The 13,294-nt window shown below is 47.6% G+C and overlaps 1 protein-coding gene and 1 pseudogene across 3 annotated transcripts in view; one reads left to right on the top strand and one right to left on the bottom strand.

Annotated features, from left to right (window-relative positions):
* Positions 1 to 3,553, bottom strand: part of LOC125938459 (patr class I histocompatibility antigen, A-2 alpha chain-like) — a 31,041-nt gene extending 27,488 nt beyond the window's left edge. The window contains exons 1-8 of one of the 3 annotated variants that reach the window (XM_049653638.1): positions 3,433 to 3,553; positions 2,895 to 3,164; positions 2,394 to 2,669; positions 1,507 to 1,782; positions 1,266 to 1,379; positions 801 to 833; positions 628 to 664; positions 37 to 462 (exon numbers count right to left, since the gene is read on the bottom strand). In XM_049653638.1, the coding sequence (XP_049509595.1) occupies positions 1,273 to 1,379; positions 1,507 to 1,782; positions 2,394 to 2,669; positions 2,895 to 3,164; positions 3,433 to 3,505 (1,002 nt within the window). In that variant the 5' untranslated portion in view covers positions 3,506 to 3,553 and the 3' untranslated portion in view covers positions 37 to 462; positions 628 to 664; positions 801 to 833; positions 1,266 to 1,272. The remainder of the gene's footprint in view (positions 1 to 36; positions 463 to 627; positions 665 to 800; positions 834 to 1,265; positions 1,380 to 1,506; positions 1,783 to 2,393; positions 2,670 to 2,894; positions 3,165 to 3,432) is intronic. The other 2 variants (XM_049653640.1, XM_049653639.1) reach the window with 2 other exon arrangements.
* A 1,168-nt stretch (positions 3,554 to 4,721) lies between these two features.
* On the top strand, positions 4,722 to 9,203 carry LOC125938470 (26S proteasome regulatory subunit 4-like; annotated as a pseudogene).
* Positions 9,204 to 13,294: the final 4,091 nt, after the last annotated feature.

Genomic DNA, 13,294 nt, shown 5'->3' with positions numbered 1-13,294 from the left:
CCTGTCCCCACCCAGAGCAGACTCGGCACACCAAACCTGCAGCTTCTGGGAGGTTCTCAGGGTTTCCATTTCTTTCCCCTCTCAAACTTTAGGAATCTTCTTCTTTAACTAACTCATCAACTCCTCATGACCAGAACTGGAAAAACAAATTCACATCCAGAGCCCTACGTTCAACAAGGAAGTAAGAAGTTGTAGCTCAGTGAAACATAAAGACAGGGATGGAGGTGGCCCACTCTCCCTCTACTGGATCATGAAAGCAGACGAGGAAAGAGAACCCAGGTCAGTGTGGGGTGGGGTCATGGAGGCGGGGAGCAGTCTCCCCACCTCCTCACATTATGGTAATAGGAACGAGGACACATGCCGAAGCCCTTTGTAGAAAGAGATATCAGGGGCATTGGTCACAAGGTGGGAAAGTGAACAAATCTTGCATCACTCAGTCCCCCACGAGGCAGCTAGCTCACACTGGGGAAGAAAATAATCATGAACAAATTCAGGTTAGTCATATAAGTGTTGACGTTCTCAACAGCCTACCACATGCTCAAGATATCCTACTCAAGGAATCCCCATTTCCCATGCATAGCCCCTTTCCCCTCTCCCCTCCCTACTTCAGGCCCTTCAGGGTCTCACCTTTAGCAGTGGAGAGCGCCCTGGGCACTGTCACTACCTGCGTTAGAACAAACAGAACTGGTCAGAGCCCCCAGGAGATGAGACTAAAGGAGTAGCTTTGGGGTGGGTGAGCTCCCCACGGGGTCCTGTCTACACTATCCCAGGGTCTCAGGGATCACCCCCTCCATACTTACATGCAGACTGAGCATAACTCCTTTCTCTTCCACCTATGGAAAGAAAATATCACATGAGATGCCACGGAGGAGGCAGAGCCCGAGACCCTAGATGAAACTGATAACCTGGACCACAGGGAAGTTTCCAGAACTGTAACTACAAACCTACGGCAGGATCAGGGGACATGAAGAAAAGAGATGTCAGGGCTAGACCAACAATTCTCCTGGAGTCTGTCCTCAGCAAGGACCTTATTCTCTGATCTGTGACTGCTGGAAATCAGATCCTATCACCACATTCATCAAGGTGATAAGTTTGCCCTTCATTCTCACAGAGCTTTACTCCAGAGTGAATGTAGCAATGAGCTGCACAGTGGACAAGCACATGTGCATGGATGGCACTTCCCATAAACAAGGCAGGACAAACTTCTACCTGGACTTGAAACACTACAGAAAGACAAGAAAACTCAGAGCACTCCCCTTCCGTACCTTGGCTCTACCTCCTCCATATGACAGCTCCAACCACCACAGCACTGATGACCACAAAGGAAACCAGACCAGCAACAATGCCCACCATGGGAATGCTGCGCTGAGGAGGGGACTCTGGGAAGAGAGGATAAAGTGAGGGCCTTGACTCCGAGGTCTCAGCCTCAACCCTGCTGAATTTTTCCAGAAGGGCTCCTGAGTTCTCCAAGTTTGGCTCCATACCCAGGTCTCCCCCTGTCCTTACCCCATTTCAGCATGAGGGGCTTGGGCAACCCCCCATGCTGCACATGGCACGTGTATCTCTGCTCCTCTCCAGAAGGCACCACCACAGCCACCCACTTCTGGAAGGTCCCATCTCCCCCAGGCCTAGTGTCCACAAACTCCGTGTCCTGGATCAGGTCCTCCCCATCACGCTGCCAGGTCAGGGTGATCTCCGCAGGATAGAAACCCAGGGCCCAGCACTTCAGGGTGACATCATGGTCAGAAGTGGGGTAGTGGGTGATGTGTGTCTTCGGGGGGTCTGAAGAGAAGGGTCAGAAAATTAAGGAATTTTACAACTGTCTCGGGCCACTGAGGCAATTCTCATGTGGCCATCTTGAGAATGGACAAGAGAGCTGGAATTGGGGAAGGGAGCAAAAACCCAGACACCAGCCTAGACACATAATCTCTTCTTGTTTGGAAAGTTCTAGAATTAGGGTGAGACGGCCCACTGTAGAAGGCAGGTTTCTGAGAGCAGAAAAGAAAGGGATTTCTGGTCCGGACCTGGCTGGAGGCCAAATGACTCAGAATAGGTGAAGTCAGATACCCCAAACACATGGGTGTGGGGCAGAGAACAAAGCCTGAGAAAATCCCCCAAGGTTCCCAAAGCCACAGTGAGCCAAAGGGAAACGCTGATCAATTATTTCAGAAATGGTCTCCTCCTCCATCCCTGGAGAGACTCTATCCTTCAACAGTCTCTAGGAGAAAGACAGACCCTTTGGGGGTCTCTCTGGGACCAGATCTGAAAACCCGAGCAGTCAGTCTCCCGACACAGGGGAGGGCCATATACTGCTGTGGATCCCAGTTCTTCCTATCCTCTTAGGAGGCCTCAGCTGGAGGGGAAATCGTGGGAAGCCCCGCGGCCCCTGGTACCTGTGCGCAGCAGTGTCTTGTTCCCCCTCTCCAAGTACTTCCGGAGCCACTCTACGCACGTGACCTGCAGGTCGTTCCTCTGATGCTCGGCTGCTCCGGCAGCCTCCCACTTGCGGCGGGTGATCTGCGCCGCCGTGTCCGCCGCGGTCCAAGAGCGCAGGTCCTCGTTCAGGGCGATGTAATCCTCGCCGTCATAGGCGAACTGCCAGTATCCTCGGAGGAGGCGCCAATCGGGCCCCACTTCGCAGGAAGACAGCCACTGGATGGTGTGAGACCCTGGCCCCGCCCCCGAGGTCAGCTCCGCCCTGGAGCCCCGCCCCCTCCCACACCCCGAACCCCAGGGCTTAAAGCCAAAACTGAATGGCGGGTAAAAGTGCCCGCGCGCTCTTCCCGGGTTTGGAGACGGGCGGGTCCCGCAGCCTCAGGGTGGTGCTCGGACCCAAAGACTCGGGCAACCCCGGGGATGGGGTCGTGACCCTGACCCGGGTCCGCGTCGCTCACCCGCTTCGCTCTGGTTGTAGTAGCCGCGCAGCGTGTTCAGGCTCTGTCGGAAAGTCTGTGCGGTGTCCTTGGCGCCCCGCGTCTCCTGCTCCCAATACTCCGGCGCCTCCTGCTTCAACCACTGCACGCGTGGCTCCATCCTCGGACTCGAGGCGTCGCTGTCGAACCGCGCGAACTGTGTGTCGTCCACGTAGCCGACTTCCAAGTACCGGGGCTCCCCGAGGCTGGGCCGGGACACCGCGGTGCCGAAATACATCAAGGAATGGGAGCCTACGGGCGCGGAGGGTTTGAGACCCCGCCCGACCCTGCTCCCGGCGCGAGGCCCGGATCCCAGGTGGAAGCGGCCAGGAGGGCAGGGGGTGGGGGGTCCGAGTGGGGGAGAGCAGGGAGGAGTCGGGGAGGGACGGGGAGGACTGCCAGGGTGGGTAGGATTCTGGGGCGGGGGCGACAGGCACTTTCCCTAGGGCCCCGCGTTCCCGCCGGACGGTCCCCTCGCTCCTGCCCCACAGATGCCCTTTCTTCCCGACCCCGCACTCACCCGCGCAGGTCTGGGTCACGGCCAGGGCCCCCGACAGCAGCAAGAGGAGGGTTCGGGGCATCACGACCCGCATCCTCAGGGTCTGGAGAATACAAGTCACAGCGGGTCCGTGGCCAGGACAGGCCAGGGACCGCGGTGACGCTGATTGGCTTCTCTAGACACCGGACAAGCAATGGGAGTGCGAACTGGGGCCGCGTCATGAGTATCCAGGCAAGAAGACCTGACACAGGTTGAGAGAAGTGAAATGAGCGCGGAGTAGCGGGGAACTGGGCTTTCCCGCCCCAGACCTATCTCAAGCCCGGGACTTTCAAAGCCAGTCTTTCCCAGGGACCCGCGACTTTGCCCGAATTCCTCTCACCTACACAGAGCGCTCTTTGTCACCCTGAGGCCTGGCCCAGGGTCTTTCTGAGGAAACCAGGGAAAGACACCAGGTTGGGATTGGCCCCGTTTTGTCCCTTTCCCTTCTGAAATCCCTCGACTTGTGCTGAGCTCCTAGTCCTTACCTCTCCTCCGGACTCCTAAAAGAAAACTCGCCCCCAGTAAACTGGATGCCAGAGAGTGAGCTTGCCTGGGAATGGAGGTGGAGGCATATGGATTTTCTCTTTAGACCTGAAGTTGTGGTTCAAAGCTCCAGCTAGAGATTCTCATAGAGATCAGTTTCTTTTCTTTTCTTTTTAATGTTTATTTATTTTGAGAGAAAGAGAGAAAGCAGGGAAGGGGCAGAGAGAAGAGAGAGAATCCCAAGAAGGCTCTGTGCTGCCAGGGCAGAGCCCCATTCAGGGCTTGAACCCACAAACCCTGAGATTATGACCTGAGTTGAACCCAAGAATCCAACACTTAACCGTCGGAGCCCCCCAGGTGCCCACGAATCTAATCTATAAAGTGATTTTGCCCCTTCCTACAGAAGTATCTAAACAGCATTGCAATCAAGACTCAAAAAGCTTCCAAGTTGTACTTTTCTCATCTGTGTGTCCCAGCATTTTTTTTTTTTTTTTTTGGTGGTTGAAGTGAGAAGAAATTCAGTTTACATTTAATGACACAGGTAGATTGAAAGTAAAAGGATGTTTTTATATAGTAATACAGGTTATATGGAAACCAAAATTAAAAGCACAACATTATTTATAGTTATTATAAAGAAAATGAAATACTGTATATACATTTAACAAAACACATAAAGGATCTGAATGCTGAAAATTACAAAATGCAATTAAAAGAAATCAAATTAAATAGAGACATAATATGTTCATGTATTAGAAGAGTCAACTTAGTAGAGATGTCGATTCCCTCCAAATTGATCCATAGGTTTAATGTAATTTTTGCCCCAGCAAAGTTAGACCAGCTTATTCTAAAATTTATACAGAAAGGCATAGTACCTAAATAGCTAACGCACTCTTGAAAAAGAGGGATAAAGTGAGAAAAGTCACTCTATTTGATGTTAAGTCTTAAAATATAGCTGTAGTAATTAAAACAGATTTTAATTAACTGGCAGATAAATAGACATACAGATCAATGGAACAGAAGAGAAAACCCAGGAATAGCGCCCCCCCACACACAAATATGCTCAGCTGACTTTTGAAAAAGGCACAAAAGCAATTCAATGCAAAAGGAACTATCCTTTTCAATAAATGATGCCAGAGCAATTGGACGTCCATAGACAAAAACACATAAGCAAACAAAAAACTCAAACCTAAATCTCTCACCTTATAATATGAATTTAAAATGTATAATAGAACTTATATATAACATGTAAAATTATAAAATTATTAGAAAAATAGAGGGGCACCTGGGTGTCTCAGTTAGTTAGACAACCGTCTTCAGCTCAGGTTGTGATCTCACAGTTTGTGAGTGAGCCCCATGTCGGGATCTGTGCTGACAGCTCAGAGCCTGGAGCCTGCTTCAGATTCTGTGTCTTCCCCTCTCTCTGCCCCTCCCCTGCTCACACTCTGTGTCTCTCTGTCTCTCAATAATAAAATGTTAAAAATTTTTTTTAATCAATAAAAAATAAAAAGAATCTTTGGAATATATTTTGACTGTGGTTATAGATAAACAAACACACATATATGATAAAATTCCATAGGATTAAGCAATCCTGGCAGCGGCAGTCCGTGTGGCCAAAGCAACATTGTCTAAGTCAGAGTGGTGGTCATGGTCCTGGGGGTGGCAAGAAGGATGACAAGGAGAAGAAAAAGAAATACGAACCTTCTGTACCAACTAGAGTGGGGAAAAAGAAGAAGTATACAAAGGGACCAGATGCTGCCAGCAAGCTGCCACTGGTGACATGTCACACTCAGTGCTGGCTAAAATTACTGAAGTTAGAATTAAAGACTATCTTCTCATGGAGGAAGAATTCATTAGAAATCAGGAACAAATAAAGCCTTTAAGAAGAAAAGCAAGAGGAGGAAAGATCAAAGGTGGATGATCTGAGGGGGACCCCAGTGTCAGTAGGAAGGTTGGAAGAGATCACTGATGACAATCATGCCATCGTGTCTACATCTGTGGGCTCAGAACACTACGTCAGCACTCTCTCCTTTGTAGACAAGGATCTGCTGGGAGCAGGCTGCTTGGTCCTGCTCAACCACAAGGTGATGCCATCATATGGGTGCTCACAGATGACACAGATCCCTTGGTCACAGTGATGAAGGTAGGAAAGTCACCCCCAGAAAACCTATGCTGATGTTGGGGGGTTGGACAACCAAATCCAGGAAATTAAAAAATCTGTGAAGCTTCCTCTCACTCATCATGAATATTATGAAGAGATGGATATAAAGCCCCCAAGGGTGTCATTCTGTACGTTCCACCTGACACAGGTAAAACCTTATTAGCCAAAGCATTAGCAAACCTAACCTCAGCCACATTCTTAAGTGGTTGGCTCTAGGGGTGCCTGGGTGTTTCAGTCAGTTTAAGTGTCTGACTTTGGCTCAGGTCATGATCTGACTTTGGCTCAGGTCATGATCTCACGGTTCATGAGTTAGAGCCCCACACTGGGCTCTGTGCTCACAGCCTGGAGCCTGCTTTGGATTCTGTGTCTCCCCCTCTTTCTGCCCCTCCCCCACTCGCACTCTGTTTCTCTCTCAAAAATAAATAAACATTAAAAAAATTTGTTTGTAATAATTTTTTTTTAAAAGAGTGGTTTGGGGGCGCCTGGGTGGCTCAGTCTGTTGGGCGTCCGACTTCAGTTCAGGTCACGATCTCGCGGTCCATGAGTTCAAACCCCGTGTCGGGCTCTGGGCTGATGGCTCAGAACCTGGAGCCTGCTTCCGATGTGTCTCCCTCTCTCTCTGCCCCTCCCCCGTTCATGCTCTGTCTCTCTCTGTCTCAAAAATAAATAAACCTTAAAAAAAATTTTTTTAAAGAGTGGTTGGCTCTGAACTTATTCAGAAGTACCTAGGTGATGGGCCCAAACTCCTTCAGGAATCGTTTCAAGTTGCAGAAGAACATGCACCATCCGTCATATTTATTAATGAAATTGATGCCATTGGAACAAAAAGTAGACTCAAATTCCGGTGGTGAGAGAGAAATTCAATGAATAATGTTGGAACTGTTGAACCAGTTGGATGGATTTGTTTCAAGGGGTGATGTGAAAGTTATCATGGCCACAAACTGAATAGAAACTTTGGACCCAGCACTTATCAGACCAGGCCACATTGACAGGAAAATTGAATTCCCCTGCCAGGTGAAAAGACTAAGAAGCCCATCTTTCAGATCCATACAAGCAGGATGACCCTGACCAATGATGTAACCCTGGACAACTTGATCATGGCTAAAGATGACCTCTCTGGGGCCAACATCAAGGCAATCCATACAGAAGCTGGTCTGTAGGATGAAAGTAACAAATGAAGACTTCAAAAAATCTAAAGAAAATGTTCTTTATAAAAAACAAGAAGGCACCCCTGCGGGGGCTCTACGTGTAGCGACCACATTTGCCTTCCAGGAAATGGTTGGGAATGTGCCGACTCCTCGGAGGGATGGGGAAGTTGCCCAGAGGAACCCATGTTCTAGTTGATCTTTCTTAGCAAAACCTCCCATATACCTTTTTAAGCGCGATGTGTAGGAACGTGATGTGTGGTGTGTTGGCCACATGCAGTGCTCTACTCCCCAAAAAGCGAGCTCCTTCTCAGACAAAAAAAAAAAAAAAAAAAAAGGAAAAAAAAAAAAAAAGAAATATAGTTAAAACCTTGGATTGCGAGTAACTCATTCTGTGAGTGTTCCGCAAGACAAGCAAACTTTCTAATAAATTTTAACTCGATTAATGAGCAATGTCTTGCAATACGAGCAGTATGTGACACTGAACATCACATGGTCACAACTGAGCCAATGGTTCTCTGTCTCTCTCTTCATTGGATTGTGGGTGATCATCTCCCATGGCAGATGCTCGGTCTCAGGCCATGGTGTTTGGCAGAAATCAGTGATTTTTCAGAACGTTGGAAGGTGCCCACAACTGGCACTAGTGTATTTTTTGTCACTTCAAAGCACCTATAGACAGTCCTTTGCTTTTCCAGACAAGAGTAAACTTTGGAATGCTTTGCTTCATTCTAGGTCAGGCTGCCTGCAGATATAGACCCTTTCCCCTGCTGCCTCACTGCCAGTTACATTATATATGGTATATGACAAGGGTTTATTAATATTGTACTGTAGTCAACATCCATGCGAGTGTATACAATGACCCCCATGCAGAAAAAGATTCCTTTGAGTCAATAGATAGCAGTAATTCCTTTAGTGAGAGTGAAAGTCATCTGATACAATCACCTTCCTCTCTCTTGTCTCCCTCACACCAGCCACGAAGGTTTTCAAAGGTAAGTGCAGGTTAATATGTTTATTTTTCTTTATATTTTGTATTTTCTTTATTATTTTATATTATATTACAGTATTTTAATCATTTTTATATGAATATTTTTGGGATGTGGAATGAATCATCTGAGTTTCCATTATCTCTTGCGGGGAAATTTGCTTTGATATACAAGTGCTTTGGATTATAAGCATGTTTCTGGAACGAATTATGCTCACAAACCAAGGTTTTGCTGTACATACACAGATGAATGCAAGTAAAACTGGGGAAATCTGAATAAGAACAGTGGATTGTATCAATGTTAATATCCTGGTTTTAATATTGACTAGAGTTTTGCGAGGTATTACCATTGAGGAAAACTGAGTAAAAGTTGCTCAGGACCTATATTATGTCTCATAATTGCACATGAATCTTCAGTTATCTCAAAGTAAAAAAAAAAAACAAAAAAACAAAAAACATTAATTTTAAGAAGCACTTGCAAAAAAACAAAAACAACACAACTCTCATGGCTCCCAATTAAAGCCCAAATTCTTTAGCTTCATATTCCCATCTCCCTACAAACAGAGCTCAAATCCCCTTTCAAATCTCACCTTCCACAAGCCTTCTGCACACACTGCCTTAATAAGTTGGATATTCGTGGGGCGCCTGGGTGGCTCAGTGGGTTAACTGTCCGACTCTTGATTTCAGCTCAGATCATGGTCTCACAGTTCCTGAGTTCAAGCCCCACATCAGACTGCACTGACAGTGCAGAGCCTGCTTCTGACCCTCTGTCTCCCTCTCTCTACCCCTTCCCTGCTCACTCTCTCTCTTTCAAAAGTAAATAAACATTACAACTATTTTTAGGGATGCCTGGGTGGCTCAGTCGATTAAGCGTCTGACTTCAGCTCAGGTCATGATCTCACGGTCTGTAAGTTCGAGCCCCGCGTCAGGCTCTGTGCTGACAGCTCAGAGCCTGGAGCCTGCTTCAGAGTCTGTGTCTCCCTCTCTCTCTCTGACCCTCCCCCGTTCATGCTCTGTCTCAAAAACAAATAAACATTTAAAAAAGCCTATTTTTAAAAAAATTAAAAACTAAGTTTCCAAAAACTGAGAATTAGGGAATAGAAGAAAATGTTTCTACTTTTCATTTTCCTGCTGTTACCATTAAGGAACTGGAAAGAGGGGTTGCCTGGAGGAAACGGAAACCTCAGAGATGGCCCAAGCACCCCTGAGCTCCCCTGTCCTCCAAATAGAAGACTTTTGGACAATAACTAAGAGAATTGTATAACAATATTGAGTGAAAAAATTAATTTTTTAAGAGATGAATGCTGAAGTACTTAGGGATAAGAGTCTTGAGATTGGTAGGTAATTTTCAAATATTTATGCAGAATTACAGAAATAGAATTTATTGCCAAAAAAGAAAATAAATTTTAAAACCTAAAAAAATAAATACAATTTATTACACATATGAGGCAAATATTAAATTGACTAAGTCTATGGTGCTAGGGACTATTCTTTCAAACTTTAGGTACATTTGGAAACTTCCACAATAATCTGGAGAAAGTTGTTCAAATCATTCATAAAGACCTGGGACATGTTCACAACATAATGTGGAATGAAAATTAGGCATCGAGGTGTGTGTGTGTGTGTGTGTGTGTGTGTGTGTGTGTGTGTTACCAAATCCAAGTTCAGCTGCTGGTAGCCTGAAAGATCCTTACTTAAGAGATGAGTTCTGATTGGAAAGGAATTTGAGCTTTATCCAGGAGGCCAGTAACCCAGGGAGAAGGAAGACTCTTGACCAAAAGCCAACTCTAAGGTTTCTGCCTGGCCCGGGGGTTTTGAAAGGGGTTCAGGGTACTTAATCAGCAAAGGGAATGCAGTGGCCTGCAACATTTCTTAACCACGTGCAGACTGGATGAGGCCAGTTCCAAATAGTCTCCGTGCAAGGGGGTTGTGTGAGAGTCTGGTTCTTGTTGCATGATATGCAGGAGGACTCTGTTCTTTCTGCAAGAGAGGGCCAGGTCTACAGATAACAAAGGGAGGTCATGAAATCATTTGTGTAACCTAAAAAAAAAAAAAAAAAAAAAAATTTTGCTAAAAGAATTGCTAGACTAATCAGAAAGCTGAGGCAGCTTCTAACAGACTTGCTGGCCTCTGCAGCCTGGGAAAGCTCTGGTCCTTCATTCCTCAAGGCCAACTGTCTGCAAAGCTCCAAGAAAATCAGTTAAATTAGTTCTGTTACAGATCAAGGGCCATAGGTCAGCAAGTAAGGTGTGTGTTAAACTTGAAGTAAGCCCTTAAGACCGGCTACAGTGACGATACGTGTTCTGTGTGCAGGTGTCAGTGTGAGTGACGGTGTCTGTGTATTGGTATGTAGCAGTGTGCATGTCTGTGAGTCAGTCTGAACGTGCATTCACTAATTCATTCACTCAATAAACGTTTTAAATTCAACAATCAGGCACTTGCAACACAATGGAGATACAGCTGTGAACAATCAAAATCTCTACTCTTGTCCTCTGGTAAAGCTTATATTCTCAAGGAGGAGCAGACAATAAACAATGAAATATACTTTAAAATGTGTATCAGTGAACAGGGTGTGAACAAAGGCAAAGAGGGCAGGGGTCAGAGGGAGGCGGGAGGGACAACATGGGGAGGCTAGTACAGGGAGGGCCTCTCAAAGAGGACATTGGAAAAGAATGTCAGGGAAGGAAGTGCTGTCTGAGAGATATGTTTTCAGGCCAGGAAGAGCAGTGAAGGCTCTGAGGTGTGAACACCCTGGGCGTGCGGAGGAACCAGGCAGTGGAGGGCCTGGATCTGGGCCCATCACACAGACACAGCCGAGCAAACTACATTCACTGGCAAGGATCATGCAGATGAAAGGGATTTTTAATGTAAAATGTTTTGAAGAGATCATTCAAATTCATTCCAAAGGGCTTGCAGTAGGAAACTTTCCTCCCTTCCAAGAACCCAGGGGCCCTGGTCCCCCGCCAAAGATGCACATGTCGACCAACTTCTCGTGTATCCTTCCTGAGAAAAAGTTACACAGATGTTATTGTGGGCATCAAGAAAGAGTACTGAAAAGAAGTAGGAAAAGGAAATGTTTCTTTTCGGTTTTCCTGGGTGTTGTCATCAAGGAGCTGCAGAGATGAGTCGTAGCGGAGAGGTGGAAACCTCAGAGACGGCGCAAACCTCAGAGATGGCACAAGGCTCCTTGAGCTCTCCTCTCCTTCAATCCCTGCTCCATTCCCGACCTTGACACCTGGGGCGTCCCGTGCCGCTCAGAAGCTGATTCACGCCCCTGTTGAAGATGCCCAGCCTTCAGGTCAGCCTTTTCTGACCAACTTACAGCCCAGACCCTCCCAGGCTGCTCAGTGCAGCAGCAGCGCCCCCGTGTGGTCACAGGGATGAGGACCCAGCTCCCTTTCTCTTGCTCAGCCAGGACCTCCCAGGGTCGCCCTCTGCTCTCCAAACCAAGATAGGGCTTTGAACACAAGAGTTGCCCCTGTCCGTGTCAGGCTTGGGTGCAAAATGTTTCCCAAAACCCAAAATAACCTAGATGTTTCCACTGAGTGCCCATTGGTTCTGCACGGCACGGCAGAAGGTCTCCAGGCGATAGCAGCTGGTTCCCAGGTCTGGGATGGACCCCACAAAGAAACTGGGTGCCCTGCTCCAAAGATAGGACTTAAGATTCCTAAGGCCCTGTCACTTCTGCCGCTGCCTCTGGGGCTGGACTCAGTTCAGTAAGTCTCAGAACGCATCATGAAAGATGAGAGGCAGAAGTCTGCAGTGCACTGGGTCTAGAAAAGGGAGGATGCTCCTGGGGAAATGAGGCTAGGGTGTAAATAAGGACATCAGAGGGGAAGATGTTACAAGGAGGGAAGAAGGAGTCAAGGGAACGAGTGGCACGGGAAGGGCTGGCCTAAGGAACACCTGTTTGTGTTTACAGAGGGCTCTCTGGGTACTGGACCATAGAGAGTGAAGGGCAGATGTGCCAGCCCTGTAGGGACCAACCCTGATCCCAAACTCCCACTCCCTGTGTTAATATTTCATGACCGTGGCTGAGCCCAGACCAGAGCAGCCAGTTGTCATGGCCTTCAGTTGTCCCTTCCTCCTCTATGACGAGCAGGGGCCTGCACACCAAGCTGAGAGGCCCCTGAGGACCGTGTGTTGAACATGCAGTGTGGGCTGGACACCAATATGGGCTACAAGTACATGAGCAATAGGACCCAGGGTACTGACCACCCATTTCCCAGTAACGGTCCCTACACCTTCCATAACTCACCGCCGAGGAGTCTGGGGTCCTGCACTTTTCCTCCCTGGTGACCCAAGTCCCCAGACCCTCAGACTGGACCCCTCAGGCCCTGCTCTCTGCTACCCCACAGACCCTGAACTGAGAAGCTCATGCTGGTTCCCCAGTCCTAAATCTCATTTCTACCCTGACCAATGACCCAAAACCTTGGCGGTGCTATAGACTGAATGTGCCCCACCCCCCAACTCATATGTTGAAATCTACTCCCCAGTGTGATAATATTGGAAGGTGGGGCCTTTGGGAGGTGATTAAATCATGAGAGTAGAGCCCCCACGAATGGGATTAGGGTCCTTATAAAAGAGACTTCAGAGAGTGTGTTGTTTAAGGCACCCAATGTGTGGTATTTTGTAACAAACGCTCAAGCAGACCAAGACAAGCTCCAAAACCAGCCCCCACTCAGCTCTCTCTTTCAGTCCCAGACACACTTTAAGGAATCTGGTCACAGGATTTATTCATTTCTTCGCAAATATTCGTGAGTGCCTCTGTGCCAGGCATGACTCTAGGCCTGGTAGTCATTTAATCAAAACAGACAAAACACCTGCTCTCCTGACACGGTCTGACAGGAAAAACAGACGATGAATAAAAACATAATAAGAGTATTACTATGGTATTATATATACTATGTGTTCCTGTTACGTATTGCTAGGTAGCAGTCCCAAATAATCCCTTTTCAGTAGCTCTCATTCTCTGCATTGACTGGGCTCAGCAGGCAGCTCTTCGGCTCCCTGTGACATGGTCTGGGGCTGTAGTCATCTGGAGGCCCAGCCGATCCAGAACATTCAAGAGCATTC

Source organism: Panthera uncia (genome assembly GCF_023721935.1).
Source record: "Panthera uncia isolate 11264 chromosome B2 unlocalized genomic scaffold, Puncia_PCG_1.0 HiC_scaffold_24, whole genome shotgun sequence".
Lineage (NCBI taxonomy): Eukaryota > Metazoa > Chordata > Mammalia > Carnivora > Felidae > Panthera > Panthera uncia.
This window is presented reverse-complemented; position numbering and strand designations above follow the sequence as displayed.